This window comes from Camelus dromedarius, chromosome 10 (assembly GCF_036321535.1).
Source record: "Camelus dromedarius isolate mCamDro1 chromosome 10, mCamDro1.pat, whole genome shotgun sequence".
In the NCBI taxonomy this organism is placed as follows: Eukaryota; Metazoa; Chordata; class Mammalia; order Artiodactyla; family Camelidae; genus Camelus; species Camelus dromedarius.
In genome coordinates this window covers 76,387,954-76,409,460 of record NC_087445.1, presented here as the reverse complement: position 1 = coordinate 76,409,460, position 21,507 = coordinate 76,387,954, and the positions used below count along the sequence as shown (strand labels likewise).

The following is a 21,507-nucleotide window of genomic DNA, read 5'->3' as shown; positions in this document are numbered from 1 at the left end:
CTCTTGGACTGGCCCACTCCCAGCTCCCGGGAGTGCACTATATTTCACTACTATGTTTTCACTTCACTAATAAAAGTCCTGTTTATATCAAAAAAAATTAGTAGTAACATCAAAGCTCACTGGTCACGGATCACCATGACAAACATAGTAATAATGAAAAGTTTGAAATACTGTGGGAATTACCACACCATGACACACAGACATGAAGTGAGGGCATACTGTTGGAAAAACAGCACCCATAGACTTGTTCAATGCGGGGTTGCCAGAGCCCTTTGATTTGTAAAACACACAGTATCTTTGAAGGGCAAGAGAGCTGCCTCTGCCTGTACTGTAGTCTTTGTCACCCTGTTTCAGCATTTCTTCATTTAAAAAAACAAGCCTTAGAAAAGTGTGTGTGTAAATTTATGTAGGTTACGTATCCTCCACCAATCATTTTCTCACTTGCAAATTAAAGAAAGAAAGGATGCTGACCTGAAGTGGCATTCTCCCTGGCCATACCTGGCTAAGGACTTACCCAGTTACCAGAGACCTAGTGGGTGCAGGATGAGTGCCAAATATGGATCCTTTATTTAAAAACGACACTTACCAGCCCCCACTGCTGTGAGGATTAAATCGCTGAGCATAGAGCCTGAAAAACGCACGTCCCCTTTAAGCACAATTCCTGGAGGATTCAGGGAGGACCTGCCTTGTTCAGCAGACCCCACCACCCTCAGGGAGGGCAGAGATGAACCCTCACCAGAGAGAGCTGCAGTCTGGGGGTGCTGCTCAGGGCCAGAAACCATTCTCTGGCTGCACTGGTGCCAGTCCTGAATGAGCCTGGGGGATTCCTTATGCCAGCACCTGGAAGCCCAGAGCCTCAGCTGTCATGGGAGGAGCTGCCAGCCTGGCAATGGCTTAGCCTGCCTACTCGGAGGTGGCTCTCTGCCTCCCCCTGCTGGCCATGCCTCACCAGTGTCCCCTTTGGCAAGCAGGTGGTCCCCATGGGGATTTCCAGTGGGCCAGGTGAGGCTTCATTATTTACAGTTTATGTCTGCACCTCACCTAACACTCAGGGCCATCTCCTGCAACACGGCTGTTATCCCATTTTACAGATGAGGACGGTGGGGCTCAAAGAGGTAAATGACTGCCCCAAGTTCACTCACGTGAACCAGAACTCTGGGACTCTCCAGCCAAGGTTCCCATCACCCTCTGAGGGGCCATCTCCCCTTGGAGGGCTACGAGGGCCTGTCGAGCCTGTACTGCTCAGCCCTGCCAATCTTCAGACAGGGAAACTGGCGCTCATGGAGGGACTTGCCAGCGTCACTTTGCCAGGAGTTAACGCTGCAGCCAGCCTGGTGCTCGGCAACCTGCTGGTGTTCCTCCAAGTTCCACTCTAGGGCCTTCCTAATTCCCAGTCCACAGTCCTCCCAGGCCTCCAAGTCCGCACCTGTAACTTAAGTCACCATCGATGCTCAGGACTCCTGCCCTCCCATCCTGTTTGCTCCCTTGGCTGACGTGTGTGGAGCATCTGTGCTGTGCCGGGGGCTGCAGATGCAGCTGGCAGCGAGAGAGCCTGTCCTGCCCCCAGAGGTCATCCAGGGTTCAACTGTCCCCACCAGTCTGCCCCTAAACCCCTGGGGAACCCAAGGCCAGCTCCTGGGCTCCTGGCTCTGGGTGGTCTCCCGTCAGAGAGACAAGGGGAGGCTAACCTGATGTCATTCCTGGCTGAAAAGCCCCCAAACACTTCCCATGCTTTCAGAGACCAAGTCTACGTGCCCTCAGGGAGCCTGCAGAGCCCCATGCAACGCACACCCACCAGCTCTTGCGCCGTTTCCCGCTTTCTGGTTTCTGCTCCTTGCCACTACAGAAGCTTCTGTTTGCTTCAGCCACAAAGGCTCCTTTTTTTCCATCCTGCCTCTACCTGACCCCCAACAGGGAGGATTCTGCCTTGCCAGGTGCCCTCACAGTGCTCCCTGCCTGCACTGGGCACATTCACAGCTGTCCAGTGTCCACGCTCCCCCAGGGATAGCAGCCAGGCCTGTCTGTCCCATGGACAAAGCCTCAGCACTCTGCAACACCTGGTGTGCAGTAGGGCTCAGCAAACATCTGCGTTCAGTTTGGGGAAGGACGGCTCCCAGACTTTCCTGAGGCCCCGCTGCAGCTAAGGAGCCACAATGCAGGTTTTCCTGCGACTCCAGGTCTCTGTAGCCCCAGGTGGGTGTGGACTCAATGTCTCCCTGTGCTTTCTATTTCATCCCTGTTTGCTTATCATCTTAGATGCTTACTACTTGGCTTAATGATTAATAAAAGAAAGTTCTCTAAACCTTGCTAGGCGCCAGAAGTGTTTCCAGATGCTGCAGATGGGAGACAGCGCTGTCCTCGTGCCAACAGTGACACTGACGGTGGTGACATTTATCAGGCCTGGCTGGGGCTTGGCCTGGATGTGGATTTCCTCCTGAAACCAGCAGCCAACCTGGAGGCACGACAGGTGCCAGCATACGCAGGGGCCCGACACACAGGTGCTGCGGAACAGACTCTAATGTGCAGCTACCTGTGCCTGGGGACTGCTTTCTCCCAGAGGGGCAGACTCCCACCCCTCCTCTCCAGCCATGCAGTCCTCCTCAGCCCTGTTAGCGCCTCTGGAAGCCCTCCCAGCCTGCTCTTTTCACCTCTGTGGCCCTAACATGCTTTCTGACCAGACCACTCAGCCAGCCCCATCTCATGAAGGCTGTCCCTTCTCTCCAGGCCGAGCTAGGCAGGCCCGCCTCCTGCACCCCCAGCCTCAGCACCCAGGACTGAGGGTGTGTGTGTCGGGGGCAGAGTGCCTGGCACGGAGCAGGCTTGCCCTACAAACAGCCCCAAACCACATTTGGTGCCCCAGGGGGAGTCAGGGGCAGAGGCTCAAGGCCTTGGGCCACCCGCCTCCGCCTACACCGAGACTGCTGCCCTACCTCCCAGGGGCTACTCTGAGGACTGCCTGGCTGGTCGGTCATCAGAAGAGGGCCAGTTCCACCAACCAGGAGGCTACAAGCCCCAGGCTGGGGATGCTGAGTGGGCAGCCCCTGTCCCCCTGTGACAATGTGCTCACCATCTAGACCAGCACTGTCCAGTGGAATTATAATGCCAGCCACGTATAGAATTTTCAACTTCCTGGTAGCTATATTTTTTAAAGAAAACAGATGAAAACATATTTTATCATATATTTTAATTTATTTAACCCAATATATTCAAAATATTATCATTTAAATAGGTGGTAAAAGGCTACCAATGAGATCTTTTGCATTCTTGGCACTGAGGCACATCCTCTGCACAACCAAGAGCCCATCTTGGTTCGGACCAGCCACCTGTCAGGTGCTCAGTGGCAGCCTCCTTGGAAGGCACAGGCTAACAGGAGAGGCCAACTGTCATAATATGGAACACAATGTCACAATGAAAGGACAGCCAGGTTCTCTGGCACAGGCTCCGCCCATTGTCTGGGCAAGTGTGCAGCTCTGGGTCCTGTGAGCTCTGGGTAACGTGACTACAGCTTGGGTCACCGAGTTTTGCATGAGGAGCTACAATTTTGTCCCCAGAAAAGAGTGGGTGATCCTAATCCACATAGGGGTGCTTCAGGGAGGAGGAGACGTTTGTATCCAATCTCTAAGTATGAGCCAGGGGAGGGACTGAGAAAAAGGAGAGGAGTGGGCATTGCAGGCAAAAGGAAGCAAGCCTAATCAAGAAGAGAGACGGCCCTGGGGCAGCGCACCTCCAAGGCACAGCCCCCCATCCTCGCTTCCCCTGACAGTCCCAGTTCACGTCTGATGTCTTGTCCCAGCATGTGTATCAACAGTACCCTCTTTTAGTCCTCAAGTTGTCTGGGTGCTCACCCTGCCTAAACCCTGGGATGACAAGGATAAGGAAGCTGACAATGGCCACACAGCATCTAGGTAGCAGACTGGGCATTAAAGCAGACGGTCTTCGACTCAGAGCCTTGCCTCCATGGCACGATGACTCGGCTGTGGGCCCAAGAACCATCTCCTTCACATCAGGTTGCAGACCTGAAAACCTGAGAGGGTCTCCATGTAGGGGCTTAGCAGGAGGAAGGAGAGGGAAAGATGGCCCCAGGGTCCTTGCAGGTCCACTTTGCTGACCATGGTTTTCCTTAAAGTCACCATCTAGGAGTCAACACCACGCTTCACCTTTGACAACCCACTCAGGGCCCAGAGGTCTCAAATTTGCCCTGGGCAGGTTGCCTTCTGCAGCTTCTGGTGTTTTCAGGTTAGAGCCCGCCAGACCTGACCACAGGGCTCCCTGGGTCACTAGAGGGGAAAGTCTGAGCCCCAGCTACTGTGCTCTTTGAACTCAACCCGAGAGTGGAGGAGCGAGCCCTGGGCCTGGGAGCGTCAGTGCTTTTGCCTCTGCACTGGGGTGGGGACAGGTGGTGGTGGGGTGTGTGAACAGCCACATCCCCCTCTGCAGAGTGATTTGTTGGGACAAAGTGACTGCAGAACAAAGTGACCACCAGGAAGAAGGGGATCAGGTGGTGGGGCCCACGGATGCGTTCTAGCACGTGTTCCCTAACTTTGTATTTAAACAGGCTGGGAACTCGATTTCTGCAAGGCAAATGTTAGCTTAGCAGAGTGGCCACGTCAGATGGGCTGAAATTCTCCCCGCACCCACCTGGTGCTCTGACAGCGTGGCTGCTCCCTTGCCAGCGTCACAGAGAACAAACAGAAGAATCACACTTCTTCCTTCTTCCCAAGCTTCAGGGTCCCACCAGTGACCAGGGTGCCCTCCCGCCCCCACCCCCCCAGGGCCAATGCACAGCAGCAGCTGGGAGCTGCTGGAAGCTGCTGGGAGCTGAGTGGCTGGGCGTTGTGCAATTGGACAGGCACACTTGAAGGAACTAGGGCAAGCCAGAGGGCTGCTGTTCTTCCCTGTCCTTGCCAGGCAGGTGGCAGGTGAGTGGGCCGGGTCAGGTGGACGCTTCTTCACCTGCTAAGCCTCCCACTTCTCAGTGGGAGAACAAGGGTACAAATGGCAACACCTCGTCTTCCCTAAGATCCTCCACAGTAGGGCTCAGATGGTGGCCGGGTGGGCGCCAGGACGGGGTAGGGACAAGAGGCTGAGGCCCAGCAGCCTAGTGTGTCACTCCGTACCTCGTGGGTCGCCTTCATTCAACACAAATGTCCACTCAACAACGGTTATGGAACAGCGCAGAGAGCCCCTGGCTTCCGTCCACGGGGCATCACTGGGCACAGAGGGAACCGCTGCTCACTGGGAGAAGAGTCAGGGGGCCTTGAGGAGGCTTAGGGCAGACAAAAGAGGGGCCTGGGACTGCGCGGCCAGCGCCCGGGAGACGGGGGTGGGGGTAGGGGGAAGGAAAGGACAGGACGGATCGAGTGCCCGCGGAAGGCGACGGCCGAGCCGGGGGAGGGCGGGGTCTGGGCGAGGCGGGGCGGCGCGGCTGGGGGCTGCGGGCGGACAGGAAGACCCCCGAATCGGGAGCCTGGGTGGTCAGTGGAACTCCGACGGGGGCCTGTGGACTGGGGGCCGGTGGCGTCTGTCCCTTCTTGACTTCTGTGCGGAGAGACGGCCCTGCTCCTCGAGAGCTAGACGTGGACGGAAACGAACTTCCCGGGCCGAACTGGAACCTGGAGCCCCGAATGGCCGTAACAAGGTCACTCCCGGGCAGCCGCGAGGCGCGCACGCGCAGTCCGGCGGGCGGCCGGCGCGTGCGCGGCAGCCTTCCGCCCATCTCCCAGGCTTCGGGAGTCCAACGGCAGAATGGGAGGAACGCGCCTGCGCCAGGGCGCCGCTCGGGTTCTCGGCTCAGCCGTAGCCGTTCTCGGTGGGTGCACCTGCTGGCATCGGTCGTTCGAGACTGATTCTTCCCTAGGGTCTGATTGAAGAATCCCGACTCTTCTCACACCCTAAGAGGAGAAAAGACTGGGAGAAAGAGCAGGCGTAACCCAGGTAACGTCCTAGGGCGGTCCTCACTCGCCCCATCGGGCAGGTGGGCGAGGGGCGGGGCCAAGCGTGGGCGGTCAACGGCCGTACGCAGGCGGGGCGGGGCCAGGGGCGGGACGAAGGGATGGAGCGGTGAAGGACAGGATACCGGCGGGGGCGGGGCCAAGGAGCGTGGCGGGGCGTCGCAAGCGCAGCTGCGAGGGGCGTGGCGGGCGGGCGTGGCGCGTGCTGACGTCGCAGCCGGACACGTCGGCGGCGCGGCGGCCGCGGCGGCCACGGCGACCGGAGCCGGATGTGCCAAGATGGCTGCTGCGGCTGCCTTGTCTATTCTCGTCGCAACCACCGGGCAGTCTTCCGCCGGTGGCTCCTGAGGTGCTGGCGCCTGGGTTCGCGGAGGGACCAGGCGGGAACCGGCGCGAGCCTCGGCCGCGGTGCGGCGCGCAGGTGAGGGCCGGGGTCGGGGCGGAGGGAGGCGGCCGGGCCGGGCCCAGCCCCGAGCGGCCGGCGCGTCCCCGGGGTGCCCCAGGGGGGTCGGGCCGGGGCGCCGGGGGTCGGGCGGGGGCCTGCGGGTCCCGTGAGTCGGGCAAACACCTTTATTGGCCGCCCCGTCGGGCTGACGTGATCCCACCTGTACTGCCTGCCGGGCTCAGCTGTGTTGATACTTGCGTCAGCCGTGGTCGCCTCGGTGTAGGGTTGTGTTGGAATGGCTGAAGGAAAAGCCGGACCTGCAACTTTCTAAAGAGTAGAACCCTTTAGGGAATTTCTGTAGCAGTTTAGCGTCTTCTTTGCTTCGAGGGTTCTAAAGTTGTTCTGTGCGCATTGGTTGAAAGACTCGTACTGAGCCATGCTGGCGATGAGGTGGGTTTACGTGTGAACCAAGGAGCAGCGGTGTTGCTGTCTGTCGGTAATCTCCTGGCAAGGTGACCAGGATGTTGCAACGGAGGTCGAGTACTTGTATTTTATATCAAGGGGTAGAGTAATGTGTAAACCAGCTTGCCCTTTTTGTGATGAAAGTATTTCAGTAGAGCATCTGGACATGACGCAGCCATTTAAAACCCGCTTTTGCTTCTTTACTTAAAAAGTTTTAAATGCCTTGGAGGTTGAATGTGAGTTGCTTGTTAAGGTTTTGTTTTAAATACATATGACGCAGATGTTAACTAGAGAGGTATTTCCCATCCCCAATATGGCAAGAAACAGTCACAGATAGTTGTTCTTAGAGTGATATTTTGCAAGTTTCAGCACAACCAGCCTCCCTGCAGTTTTTTTTTTCCCCTGTGCCCTTTCATAGGGTTCTGGGTGCTGTTATCTTACAAAGATACAGCAAGAGGCAAAAAATCACTTTATTGCTCCTTGTGACTCATTCACTGTTAATAGCTGTTACTACAGTAAGTCTCAAAATTGTACTCAAAGTTTTCTTTAGAGTAGTGTGTAAAATTTAACATGGTTCCTTCTTGCTTCTGTAAACATCTTTCCTGAGTGTCAAGGTGTCCTTTTGGATCTTTGTCCTTTTTAGCAGTGTTTAGACACCCCCTTCTTCTTTTTCTTAAACATCTAAATGTGTTTGATTCTTTACTTAGAAAAGTTGGAGTTTATGATGTTTTTGTGTCAAGTGTCCCATAGTCTGATAGGTACATCACTCTAGCAGCCACCGTGAGGGGGGATTGTAGGCAGAAGAGAGATTTCTTGGCATTCTTGTTGGTTTACATGCTTACACTTGAGGGGGCAGGTCTGGGAGGAGAGGAGTGTGCTTTAAGTATTAGTTCAGTAGCCAGGAATTTATATTGAAACAGTTTGTGCTTATTTCACACAGATCCGAGGCAGTTTAATTGAAGAGCTAGGTTTATGAATAATGCATCTTTTGGAAGATCAGCTGGTTCCTTTGAAACAGTCTGCCTTTTTAAAAGTTAGATGACTTGAGGCTACAGAATGACTTACTGAACAGAATAAAATTCTCTATAGTCATGAGATAAATGATACGCAGTTGCATTGTTTTTCTGTTGGGGAATAGAAAAAAGAATCGAAAGAGTAATGTTCATGTCACAAGATTGTTCCAAATGAAATTGGTATATGGCTAAATGCTCTTGTCAGAGGGAGGGAAGGGGACGCTACTTTGTAGGGAAGTGATAGTGTTTGCTTAAAAAACGATTCTTAGCCTAGGAGTTGAAAATAATTTTAAGAAAGTTGCTATAAGGAAAACACTTAAATATAAATGCTTTGTGAAATTTGTAGATTGTGATAAGATTTCCCTATTAAATAGCCGAAGGGAGTAGGGCATCCCAGAATCCACTGTGAATAGAATTTCATAAGATTAAACCCAGAAAGAACTTTAGAAATCATCATTTCAATTCTCTCACTTTATAGATGAAGAAATTGGGCCACAGAAAGAGAAGTGGTGTGTCCAGGCCGTTCAGCTGGACGCCCAGACTTGCTCTCACAGTGACATCTGATGAATAAATCCTCTAGGCCTGTGCTCTGTTTTTTTTTTTTTTTTTTTTTTTTAAACAGCTGAGAATGGTTGAGGGTCTTCTGCTGAAACCTTACAAAGAAGTCGTCTTGTCCTGTAAGATGTCCTGGGTGCCTCTGTTTCACAGAGAAGAGGAAGAGGCTCTTGCTGATTCTACCCTCAGTCCACATAAAGCTGAGCTGCAAAGGTTCTTTGTTTTAAAATGACAGCTCAGAACCAAAGGAAGTCTCTGATGCTGTTCCTGATGTATTTAATCCCATTAAATCTGAGTGAGTTTCAAAGTGCTTGTCAGTCAGAAAGGGTTCCCTGTTGGCCTAGGGCAAGAGTGTGTGTGGGCAGTAACAGTAACTCATTCGTAGGTTTATAGGACTGGTTTTCAGGTAGGAATAGGCACTTTGATTTATAAATAGCTTTATTTAATGTATGCTCTTACGTTTTCTCTCTTATCTGGATATCAGAAAGATTTCTGAGGACAAAATCATTATATATCTGCAAAAGTGTGTGGATGAAACTCTGGAATCCTTCCATCAGTTCTCCTTCAGTGTTTACTTTTTTCTGTAATGGGCTCGACTCCTGTTCGTGAGGGTGGTGCTGGGTGGAAGGACTGACACATAGAGGGGGGCTTGGTAGAGTCAGTGCTTGGATTTTTGTCTTAAAAGTTCAGGTTAACCATTCAAGGTTATACTTAGTGTGTTTAACTAACAAACAACAACAACAAACGCTGTAAGAGGATTTCTGCCCCTTTGTTTTCCTTAAAGTCTTTGTGGGCACTCTGCCTATTATTGACCATTTTTGAATCAAGTCAGTTGGTCAGTTTTAAAGCTGCTTTAGGATTACTTGGGATTTTCATTCCAGGCATAGTTGTTGCATCTCCAACAGTCAGAGGCAACTTGTTTTGCTAGTGATGTTCAACCAGTCACAAAATGAGATATTTTACTTGGTGGGATAAAAGGCATTTTAGCTGGATATATTTCAGATATTTTGTAGCATATTATTCTGTATTTTATAATACTCTTTAGTTAGTGGGAGGACCAAATTTTAAACTTTTGTTTTCCTTTCGAGATTTAGAATTAACCTGTATGACAAGTATGATATGCAGTCTTAACAGAGGAGTTGGCTCTTACTAGATGTGCTGATAATTTTTAGGAAAATGTGGAGGAACTTCATACCTGGTGACTGGCAGTTAGGTTCTGCTTTGTCCCTGCCAGCTTGGTGAGGGCATCGTGGAGGCAGTGGGCATTCCACGTGGGTACCTAGCTGGGTTATGGAACTGAATTTCAGAGAAGGGCAGCGACTTGTCTGAAGTCCCTCAGCTAGCTTGGGGCACAGCCAGCTTCTGCGTCCTGTCCCTGCAGTGTTCTCGCTCCAGGCCTCCCCCACCCCCAAACTCCCCAGAGCAGGAATGGCTCCTCAAGGACCACAGTCCTCCCGGGAATGGGAAGGAGAGATATATCCCTTGGGACTTAAATGATGCAGAATCATTTTCAGTCTTTTTTTTTCCCCTCCTAGTTTTCCTGATTGCAGCCATGACTTTGAATATATGGATCTTATGCTAATTTTTGTTCTTTGTCTTTTTCAGTTCAAATTAAGGAAACCTATATCCTGCTTCTTTCTGTGAGCAGCGCCTGACTGTGCAGGAGATCAGTCATGCAGCCGCAGCCCCAGGCGGTCCCGTCAGGCGTGGTCGGGCCACCTCCAGCTAGGAACCCTCAGGGCATGTTCTGGTCCAGCAGCCGGTATAGGAGACAGGCAAATAATCACGCCCCGGTGGCCCCGGTCACTTGCCCACTGCAGCCGGTGACAGATCCTTTTGCTTTCAGTAGACAGGCGCTCCAGAATACGTCTTTGGACAGTTCGTCTAAAAGTAGCCCATCAATTTTGCAAGGCCCGGCCCAACCGTCGTTTCTTCAGCATGCTGGTCTGCCTGTGCCCCACACAAATGCCAGGGATAGCTCCCGGGGGCCCTGCGAACCTCTGCCTGGACCTCTGTCACAGCCCCGGGCAGATTCCAGCCCGTTTCCTGGCCTCTTGACGCCCTCAATGCCACCTGGGCCAGACAGGAGCAGGAGTGCCGAGGTCACTCCCAGCTCCAACCCCGAAGTTCAGCCTCTGCTGTGTCCTTCTCAGTACATTCCAGGAGCGGGTCCTGACAGCTCTCACGGGGGCCGTCCGCAGGGGAGTGCGCCTCAGCCCGACAGACCGCTGAGTCTGCCAAGCCTGCACGACGGTGCCGTGGTACCGGCAGCGTCCCCTTTCTCCCTTCAGCTTCATCAGCAGTTGCCAGGGCAGTGGGGGCCCGTGCAGGGAGGCCCACAACCCTCAGGTCAGCATTACTGGTCTGGTGCAGAAGGACCTGTTCAGAACACGATGCCCCATGCCTCCGGTGTTGCCCAGTTTCCCACTCCGTCCAACCCGCATCAAGGTCCTGGCCACGAGCAACAGAGTCCCCTGGTGTCTTTACCAGGACCCTTGGTCAGTGATGGAAGAAATGAGGCAGTCTGTCTGCAAAGTGGAAACCACTCGGCAAACAACTTGGACCCTGAGAACACATCCAGGCAGAACTCCAGAGCTGGGACTACTCGCGGAAGCCACGAGTTCAGGTCGAATCCAGGAGTGAACAAGGAGCAGTTGCCAGACCTTGCTCTTGTCAATCCATTCGCTCAGGGAAATAGCCCAGAAAGCCATTTGCACTACCCCCCGGGGGCTGGGGGCAGCTGGACCCTGCCGGAAGTGGGCTCGGGAGCGCTCTCCATGTTTTTCCAAGGAGGAGAGACAGAGAATGAGGAGAACCTCTCATCTGAAAAAACAGGCTCTGCTGCTCAGTCCGACTCAGATGGTTTGTCCCCCAGCCTGGGACTCGGCCATCCTCCTGCCCATGTGGGAGCCAGAGGAACCTATCAGCTCTTTCTCAAAGGTTCCAACAGCGAGACCACGCAGCAGGGAGAAGACATGCAGTCTTATTTTACCCAGTCTGCAGGCTTCCAGCAGGATAAACCAGCCACTCAGAATGCTGCTCTTGACGTGTGGGGTGATGCAGCCAGCGCAGGGACTCACAACGCGGGCAGCTCCCAGTATGAGAATGTGGAAAACTTAGAGTTCATGCAGAATCAGGAAGTTCTTCCAAGTGAGCCCCAAAGTCTGGACCCTTCCTGCCCAGGCGATCCGCTCAGATATGGACCCCTTCCCGGGCCAGCTGTCCCCAGACTCAGTGCTATGGGCCACACTGGAAGCGGAGGCCCAAATATCGAGGCCCCAGATGCAATGCCACACCCCGTGCGATCTGATAGCACATCCTCCAGTTACAGCGGCAAGAGCCCCCGGGGCCTTAGCAGTGCAGCCGCGTCCGACGACGCGGGGGGCACCTTCATTCAGCAGGAGGTTGGAAAACCTGAAGATGAGGCTCCGGGGGGTTTTTTTAAGCAAATTGATTCCTCTCCCATCGGAAGCAAGACAGACAAACCCACCACAAGCCAGAACTACTGCAGCGGCCTGTCCCAGCCCTCAACCCCCAGCCCCCCAAAACCTACGGGCATATTTCAGACAAGTGCAAATAGTTCTTTTGAACCCGTGAAAGCCCACCTCGTTGGAGTGAAACCGGTTGAGGCAGATCGCGCCAACGTGGTGGGTGAGGTGAGGGGGACCAGCGCTCACCAGAAGCAGCGCAGACCAGGCGCTGCCCCGCCTGACGCCTCCCCGGGCAACCTGGAGCAGCCACCGGACAACATGGAGACCCTATCCCTCCCCCAGCTCTGTGCCCTGCCTCTCACCACGCCTGCGGAAGCCAGTCATGGGCTCCTGCACGCCAGGGCGCCGCCCTTGGAAAGTGTGCTTCCAGCACCTGAGAAAAGGCCCTCGACCAGGGCTCAAGGAGCTGGGAAGTGTGAGAGCCCAGCCACTACTCTGTGGGCGCAGAATGAGCTGCCAGATTTTGGAGGCAATGTCCTCCTAGCCCCAGCTGCTCCCGCACTTCACGTGCCTGCGAAACCTCGGCCACCTGAAGTCATCCAGCCTCCAGACGAGGGGTTGTCTGGTCGGCAGTCCCGGCAGCCTGTCCCCATCCCTGTCCCCACCGTGCAGAGCGGGGATGCCATTGGTGCTTCTGAGAATCTCGAGAACCCTCCCCAGATGGGCGAAGAGGAGGCCCTCCAGTCCCAGGCAAGTCCCGGTTATGCCAGTCTTCTGTCCTCGCCGCCCACCGAGTCTTTGCAGAATCAGCCAGTCTTGATCGCCCAGCCTGATCAAAGCTATAGTTTGGCTCAGCCCACGAATTTTCCTGTGTCCTTACCGAATCCTAATGAGAAGAATCATTCCTGGAGAGATTCATTGGTGGGAGACAAGGCCACAGTAGGCAGCCGAGCTGTCGGGGGAGATTCTGGAGAAAACACTGCTTTGTCTGGGGCTCTGGCTGGCTCTCTCTTCTGCCCGCCTCTGCCTCACAATCTTGCCCAGAGTAATTCCCCACAAGTTTCTGGTACCTCTGAAATGGTTTCTAACCTGCCAGCCGATTTGGTGATTCAACTGTCGTGTCATCCAACTCCAAAGAACTTGCTTCCAGAAAGTCAGAAGACTGAAAATGCAGAGAACGTGCTTCCCGAGTTAGTTAATGGTCCTGGGGGAAGCACCGGCGTGATGTTAGTACCACCTGCAAACGGTGCCTCGGTACCCAGTAGTAATAAGGCAGATCACCCCAGTAACCGGGATGGAACTTCAGGAGCACTAGACTGCTCTCTAACTAGGACTTTGGAAAATCCTGTGAGAATGTATAGCCCGTCCCGTTCTGATGGCCCAGTTCCTGGTCAGCAAACCATCGCCAGTCATCCCAGACCACCTGAGCCTGGGCCGCATACCCCAGACCATTTCTACCAACAGGTGATGAAAGATGCTCAGGACCAGCACAGCCTAGAGGGAGCCCAGCAGGGGCCAGTGCCACCTCCGCCCCTTCCACCGGCTCCCAAAGCAGCACTTTCAGAGCCTCCAGACCCAGGAAGTCCCCTAGCGCAAGGACAGCCCCAGAACTCAACCCATCCTCCTGCAAGTCCGTCTCCAGCCGACGCGGGCCAGCAGCTGCTGCCTCGGCCACCTCGGTCCTCCAGCGCGTCCGTCGTGTCCACCAGTTCGAGCCAGGCAGCCGCGCGGTCAGACCAGCAGTGGCCACAGCAGCCGCCTCCAGACCTGGCATCCTACTACTATTACAGGCACCTGTATGACGGCTTCCAGTCCCCGTACCCGCCGGATCCTGGCCCCGCTCCCCACTACTACCAGGTAGGGTCGAGCTCTCAGGCTGTCAAGTCCTCTGACCAGTGGTTTTTCCTGCCATGTCGTGCTCCTAGGCAGGGTCCTGTTGGTCAGGTCTGAGATGCCCCGTAGCCCCGTTTCTGGCACCCACTGCTTTGTGAGAGGAATGCTCCTGGTCAGAGAGCTCCTCCTGAGCGCGGCCCCCCTCTGGGAAGTCCAGGTTGCGCGTTAGCGTGTTGGGCTGGGTTGGATACCTGCTTAATTTCTGTTGAACACAGCATACCCCAACCTATGTGACAGAAGGGACCTCTGTTTGCTGTCAGACCCGTTGGCTCTCCACAGACCCAGAGTTCTGGGTCACACACTTTGGGAAACGGATGGCCTCGTGAAGCTTCTTTGTGGTTTGGACACCAAAAACCCACCTGAGAACAACAGGACACGTCTAGACTTACCAGCCTCTCCTTTAGAATTAGATCATTTAGGGAAGAAAGTTAGGTTTGGAATGTAATCCAAATGAAACAGCTAAGCCGAGAGGTGGAATTCCATAAACTTCCCCCAGGTGATACCTGGTGATACCGGCAGCAGAGCAAGGGGCCCCTCTGTGCTACACAGAAGATTCTTGCCCCTTCACGGTGATGCAGACTCACAACTGTTTAACCTTGCATTAATGTGAGAAACACGGTCCAGGTGGGCACGGTTGGTTACTGCCTGCTTCTCACCACCTCTAGCCCTCGCCAGCATCGTCCACACCCAGCTGAGGCAGGAGGACTGTGGGCCAGAAGTGTGGCATCCACTGTGTCAGCAGAGGCTGACAGAGCAGGGCTGTCACCAGTGGCACTGGGGGCTGCCCCGGTGATGGGGGCCCGTGCCCACCTCTTGGGCTTTGGGACGTTTGTATATGTGTGAGCAGTTACACGCCTAACCCCTGAGGCCTGCGAATCCTAGATCCAGAAGGAACCCCGGGGACTTTTATTTCGCAGAAGGAAGTTATGTGCTGCCAAGAGCTCGGGGAGGGAGCCGTGTACCTGCATTGGGTCTTCTGTGTAGCGGCTACTTCTGCGTCCCAGAGGTTCCACCCAGCACCCTGCGTCACTTTGTGGGAGCCCACTTCTTTTTGCTTTTCTCTGTTTCATTGCATTTTCCATCAGGGTCAAGAATCAGTCCATCTTACGTGATTTCTCATTCTCTGCCAGATGATGGCGAGGGTCAGGCTCTGAGACAGAAGGACTGACTCTGGCTTGTGCCCCCGTCACCTCATCTCTGCTTCTGGGCCCAGCATGTCCACTCCTTAGAGCCATGGGGGTTCATTGATCTGAAATGGGCTGAAAGCTTCATGCAAATAGCATGATCCTCCTTTTGAGGCTGCTTGTAGCTTCAGGACCCATTTTAGTGGAACCCTTGTTCCACTGAGGCACCTGAGACAGTGTCTGAAATAGGGCCCAAGCTTGGGGGTCATGGCACCTACGCACACGACGCCTCAGGAAAGAGAAGCCTCGCAGCCCTGGGAGAGTCACTGCCGCCCGCTCCCCGGGGCCTGCTGGCCTGCGGCCGTGTGCCGAGCGCGGTGGGCCGCAGGAGGGAGAGGCTGCACCTGCCTGTGGCTGCGGCTTTCACTCTAGCTTTTTCTTTCGTGTCAGTGAAGGGAGCCCTGCCTCCAGGCTCCTCCTGGAGAGCATCACTGTGGGTGCTCGTGCCAGTTGCTTAACAAGTTGGCTCTTCGTATCTAATGAGACATCCGTCTTTCAACAGGATGTCTATGGCCTGTACGATCCCAGATACAGGCCCTACGACAGCGCGACAGCCGCCTACGCAGACAGCTACCGCTACCCCGAGCCCGAGCGGCCCAGCTCCCGCGCGAGTCACTGCTCCGACCGGCCGGCTGCCAGGTGATCGGTGTTCATGCTGCTGGCTGTGCTAGTAACTTAGTGATTTCAGAAAGACCGTGTTTGTGAGGAATGATACAAGCCTGTTTAATGTGTTTGCATCTTGTCAGCATGGACAGGTGGTAGGATGCGTTTTTAAACTGAACTACTGCCTGTTCTTTGCACCTTGAACTACCAAGCACATTGCCACACAGTCACAGTCGTGGCTGTGTCGTCAGCTGCACTGGTTGGGCCGGGCCCTGTGCGGGGCCACTGTGAAGCCACCAGTGCCCCCATGCAGGGTTCCTTCCGGGCCAGGCATTGTCCCATCGCTGAGGCACACACACAGCTCTTCGGGCTTGCTAAGCGAACCTTCACGGTCCTTGGACCAAGGCAGCTTTCCCACTTGTGGTTACAGAGGTGCCCTGCTTCCCAGGCCAGGCAGGCTGGGCGGAATTCAGAGCTGGCCCGCTGGCCCGCTGGCCCTGACAGCCTGGCTTCTTTCCCCAGAGCCTGTGCCCACAGCAGCACGCCCTCACACCTCGGGAGTGACCTGTCCCACGGGGTGGGGTTTGCTACAAGGTCATGTGGTCCTTAACCTTCATAGAGAAAGTCCGGTCACGGGTGAAGGCTTCATGCACACACTGCCTTTCAAAGCCGTGGGCTCCTTATGCTGGTTCTTTGAGGCCTCAGTAGCCTGTCTGGAGACAGGGCTCTACCTCTGTGAGCCTTCTCCCGTGCAGCTGGCCTCTCTCCACGCAGCTCCACAGGGATGAGCTGACCTGCATGTAGCCTGGTGCTCTGGGTGCTTCATGTGCGAGAGTGCCTGGCGTCCCCAGAAGCAAGGTTGGAGTCCCAGTGGGCAGGTGTTTTCTGGTACCCCTGGGAGGCGCAGGAGAGTGGAGGGAGGAGCCAGGCACATCTGGCCCTTCCTGTTTTCCCTGCCTCTGCCTGCCGCCTGCTGCTTAATGTGGCACTTCATTCAAGAGGCCACGGAGGCTCCGTGCTGCTGGGGGGCACCTGCGTGGAGGCTCGGTCAGATTACCTTGCAGTGGTTCTGTCACCTAATCCGCAGCATCTCCACGTCTCCCCCACTTCCTTGGGATGGCTCTGGGGAGCAGCCTCCCCTTTCCTGCCCTGCGTGCTTGTGTATGCACAAGAGTGTGTGCCTGGTGGTGTTCTCGCACAGCGGGGAGCATCAGCTTGTCTGTCTACTGCATGGTGTGAGCTCTTGAGGAGGGGACACACCTTGTGTTTCTGTGCGTGTGTTTTTCCTGATAGACACGCAGGGTTGGCCAGGGCAGCCAGGAGGTGGCACGCTCCGGGGTTTGCCCATCAGGTGGTTTTTCCGGAGCCCCCGCTGATGTGTGCAGGCAGGGCAGTCCAGTGTGCTCCCCACAAGGCCCCCAGCCCAGCGGGTATTCGTGGGGCTGAGCAGGGCCGGGTGGTGGCGGGAGCACACTCCTCACGGGCAACACCCCACCCCCAGGGGTGAGCTGGCTGAGTGAAACATTCCTGAAGGGGCATGTTTTCAAAATCAGATCCTGCCTGAGTCTTACTCTTAGAAGACAGAAATGGTGGGAGGGTATAGCTCCAGCGGTAGAGCGCATGCTTAGCATGCACAGGGTCCTGGGTTCAATCCCAGTACTTCCATTAAAAAAAACCCCAGAAAACCTCACATAAACAACAACAAAAAAAACACAAAAATGCTATTAAGTCCTTCCAAGAATCTTACTGCCCCAGAAGTTCTGACACCTGACCTTCCCGCTGAGGTCTGCCTTTCCTGTGGTGAGAGGTAGTGTCCATCTGGGTCTGTGAAGCTGACCTTGATCACTTCCGTGGTGAGTCCCGAGCCAGGCAGCTCTGAGGACACCAGGGGCCCCTTACCTTACCACTCCGCGCGTGGTCTGTGTAGTGGGTGTCAAAGTCGGCCTCAGGTTGGTTTGATAGCTTAGTGCTTTTTGCTTCAGCAGGCATGATGACAAAATCGTGAGGAGCTGTTCCAGCGCCGGCTTTTATAGGACACAGCACTGAGAACGCAGAAGAGAGTCCGTTCTTTTATGTGGAACACCACTTAAATAGTTACTCCCACAGATACATCTCAATTCGCTATGTGTAGGGAATCCCGCAGTCTTATCACCGTTACTGGTTTGGATCTTCTGATTAGAATTTTCTCACAACCAAGGTGCTTTGATCAATGCCTGGTACTCTGGTATAATTCATATTGACTGATAGCTTGTGGCACTTTAAGAAATAGGTAATTTGTTTTTTAACAGCACCGTGTGTTTTTCAGGCAAGGGTATCCTGAAGGTTACTATCATTCCAAAAGTGGATGGAGCAGTCAGAGTGACTACTATGCAAATTACTACTCCAGCCAGTACGGTTATGGAGGTAAGTGCAGGGCTTTTAATCGGCCAACCACTAGCAAACCTGTGTTTAGACCATTAGTGCAGCCAGGTGCAAGGCAGCAGCCTATGGGATTTCTTAGGGGACTTCCCTTTTTGTTAGTCTTATGATTTTATTCAAGAGCCAAAGTAATTGAAAATGAACTGTATCTGGCCATAATTGTATTTTGTTGCTATTCATTAAAAAGTTGTATCTTAACTATAGAATTAATGCATTTTCGTCACGTTAGTAGTTTTCTTTGATTTTTTATTTCTTTGATAATTTTCAGTAGTCCTAGAGTGGCCTGGCCCATGTGTGGCTGTTTAAATTGATGAAAGTAAGTAAAACGAGGGACCGCCTGTTCTTTGCACCAGCCATATCTGACATGCACGGGGCCACACGTGGCTGGGGTCCCCGTGTTGGATGGTGTGGACATAAGCTGCCCCAGGTGCCACCGGCGTCGGGCAGTGTATGAGAGTGGGTGTGTGTCCCCTGAGCAGCCCTGCTGGTCCCCCTCCCTGGCAGTGACCAGATGCAGGGTCCGGAGTCTGCAGCCCCTCGCTGTCCTGACACATTCACCCTCCACATCCCACACGCCTCTTCCTCCCCTTTTACGTTTACACTGCTTTACACATAAGTTCTGCACACAGCTGCCCAAAATGGAGTATCTGGTTTGTTTGTAATGCTAACGTGCTTTTTTTAAAGCAGTCTTCCCGTTTTGAGAGTATTTATTTAGTCTCTCTGAACCACATTAGAGAGAAAAGATATGAGTAAACTGGATAGTCACAGGATCAACTATTAAAAAGCAGTAACTACAAGTAACAACTTAATAAAAATGTTTTTTCGGGGAGAGTATAGCTCAAACGATAGAGTGCATGCTTAGCATGCACGAGGTCCTGGGTTCAATCCCCAGTACCACCTCCAAATATAAATAAATAAAACTCAGTTACCTCCCCATCATAAAAAAACAAACCAAGAGAAAAAAAAAATAAAGATGTCTTTTAGCAGTTTTTTTTTTCTTTTTAATTATGTATATTGAGAAAAAAACAGCCAGTGGCCATTGGGTATCAGTACAGTCAAGACCCAGAGGGGTACTCTGGGTCTCACAGCTAACATCCCCAGGGTTGTGTTGGTTTTCGGGCAGAAAGTTTGGTTCCTCTAGGAGGCAGAAAGCATTCTTTGGTCCTGGGGTGCCGTGGTTTCTCCAGTGATGGCTGAGGGGTGTCTTGCACATTGTGTTGACCTGTTGATCTCTGGCCTACAGCTCCTGGTCGCTGGGATCGGTACCACTATGGTTCTCAGTTCAGGGACCCCCGCTCCTACGACCGGGGGTATTGGTACAACACTGAACGCGACGCATACAGGAAGGAGAGCTGTGCTTATGGTGACAGGTTAGTGACACACACCTTGACGGTGAGGGTTGGTGGTAAATCAGAGCCGTGCTTGTGCGTCTCTGCCCTGGTGTCCTTGTGATTCACTCAGGAGCTCCAGTTGTGTTGGGTTTCTGGTGGACGGCTGACGTCACAGTCACCGTCTGGAAGAGGAGGATGGACCAGGCGCTCCTGGCGGGTCTTTCTCTGGGCTGCTGGAGGAGGCCTGGCCTCAGAACCAGTGCCGGGGGCCGGTTCGCTCCTCTCCTCGGTGCCGTGAGCGGCACGCCGGGTCGACTTGCAGCAGTGCCTTGAGGCTTACAGTGGGGCCTGAACTTGGGCTCAGGAGACGGCAGCTCCTCACTCGAGGGGGGCTCCGACCCGTGTTCTTAGGCCCGGGACTCGGGGTGATGTTTGCGCGGCGGGCAGCGGGGCCATGGTGGGGCCCCTATGTAGTGGGTGCACGGCGGCCCTGGAGTGCCCTCCCAACTTCCCTTCCCCCGCCACTGCCCCACGGCCCCTCCAGGCCCGAGAAGTACGACGACCAGTGGAAGTATGACCCTCGCTTCACCGGGAGCTTCGACGACGACCCCGAACCCCACAGGGAGCCCTATGGCGGAGAGGCGGACCGGCGCAGCGTCCACAGCGAGCACTCAGCGCGCAGCCTGCGCAGCCGCAGCGGCAGCTTCAGCTCCCAGTCGCAGCAGGTGGGCGGGCGCGCTGCACCGGCCTCGACCCGGCGGGTTTGCCCGCCTGCCCAGGCCTCACGGCGTCCCTGTTTGCTTTCTGCTCTCGAAGAGTCAGATTTACCGAAGTCACAACATGACGGCTGGTTCCTACGAGGCACCCCCTCCACCAGGCTCCCTCCACGGCGACTACGCCTACAGCACCTATGGCGGCAGTCTCCACGGTGCCCTGGGCTTCCCGGAATACAGCTACCCCGCCGATGCCGGCTGGCCCTCCGTGGAGCACGGTGTGTGTGGTTGAGGACCAGCTGGGCCTGTGATGAGACACAGGGACTGGGCTATACCTGGGACGGGTGCTGGTGATGGCCTGGCCTGGTGGCTTCCCTGCAGAGAAGGGCACCTGTCCTGCTGAGTGACAGCTTGCCACGCTGGGCTGGCAGCGTCCCTTGGGCTGCAGTTTGGCTCACAGGCTTGAGAGCTGCCCAGCCTGTCTGTTGTGTCCATGTCAGTGTGACCGAGGACAGGCTCACGGCCGAGCTCTCAGGCAGGGCCTTGTGGTCGCCCTGTGCTGACTACAGGGGTCAGCGGCTTTTGGAGGAAAGCTCTAACTCCACTCAGAAAAACCCCTGTTCATACACTTACCACACGGGCCACGTCCTCAGCTCCCCTCTGAAGTGTCTGGTCAAATGCTGTTTCTTGGAAAACTGCACAAGCATGTGTGGAGTTCTGCGCTATAGCAGCACGAAGCAGAGGTGGGATGGCTGCTTCGCTAGTGTCCTGTCTGTTAAGCACCTCGCTGTCTGTGGGCTGGGGTGCTTTTCCTCTTGGTCACTTTCATTTTGGTTTCTCTTCTGTTTTCTTTTTTTCAAATGGAGGTACTGGGAATTGAACTAAGTACCTCCTGCATGCTCAGCGCGTGCTCTACCAACTGAGCTATCCTCCCACACCCTCTCGGTCACTTCGCTGCTCCTCCGACGCTTGCTCTGAGGTTGAGGGCGCAGCGGGGGCTGTGGGAGGGTGCCCCAGCCCAGGAGGCGGTGCGCTGCGCTGCTTTGTGTAACACATGCATCCTGGCGGTTCTTAAAGGAGCACTGTGATTTAAAGGAGAATAGTTCTCGTGTTTAATGATTTGAATGTTTTTCTGACATATGTTTAAGTTCTATTTTTTAATAGGATATTTAACAGTTACTGATCTCTAGTAGAAAGTCGGGTTGTCGTGATAAACCTGTGATTCCAGCTGCACAGGCATCTTGAGAATTTAAGCTGTTGATCTAGTTCAGAAGCATTAAAATGTAACAAGCCTATTGTTTCCTTTTCACTTTATTTAACGTAGCTCCATCAAGACCAACGTCTCCTGAGAAGTTCTCAGTGCCTCATATCTGTGCCAGGTTTGGTCCTGGGGGTCAGCTCATTAAAGTGATTCCGAATTTGCCTTCGGAAGGACAGCCTGCATTGGTTGAAATTCACAGCATGGAGGTAATTCCACGGGTAGAAATTCCACGTCACAGCCCAGGCTGCCCCCTGCCCTCCACTCTGCTTGGCAATCTTAACATCTTCAATTTGTGAGTCGCTGTCTG

General features: G+C 54.3%; 1 protein-coding gene across 6 annotated transcripts in view; it reads left to right on the top strand.

Moving 5' to 3' along the window:
* Nucleotides 1-5,727: 5,727 nt before the first annotated feature.
* SEC16A (SEC16 homolog A, endoplasmic reticulum export factor) overlaps nucleotides 5,728-21,507 on the top strand; it is a 32,392-nt gene continuing 16,612 nt past the window's right edge. For 4 of the 6 annotated variants that reach the window (XM_064490701.1, XM_031450857.2, XM_031450856.2 and 1 more), the window contains exons 1-8: nucleotides 6,186-6,372; nucleotides 9,972-13,654; nucleotides 15,377-15,513; nucleotides 17,783-17,880; nucleotides 19,139-19,265; nucleotides 19,771-19,951; nucleotides 20,043-20,217; nucleotides 21,264-21,406. In XM_064490701.1, the coding sequence (XP_064346771.1) occupies nucleotides 10,040-13,654; nucleotides 15,377-15,513; nucleotides 17,783-17,880; nucleotides 19,139-19,265; nucleotides 19,771-19,951; nucleotides 20,043-20,217; nucleotides 21,264-21,406 (4,476 nt within the window). In that variant the 5' untranslated portion in view covers nucleotides 6,186-6,372; nucleotides 9,972-10,039. Of the gene's footprint in view, nucleotides 5,935-6,185; nucleotides 6,373-8,475; nucleotides 8,662-9,971; nucleotides 13,655-15,376; nucleotides 15,514-17,782; nucleotides 17,881-19,138; nucleotides 19,266-19,770; nucleotides 19,952-20,042; nucleotides 20,218-21,263; nucleotides 21,407-21,507 lie in introns of those variants that run through there. The other 2 variants (XM_031450855.2, XM_064490700.1) reach the window with 2 other exon arrangements.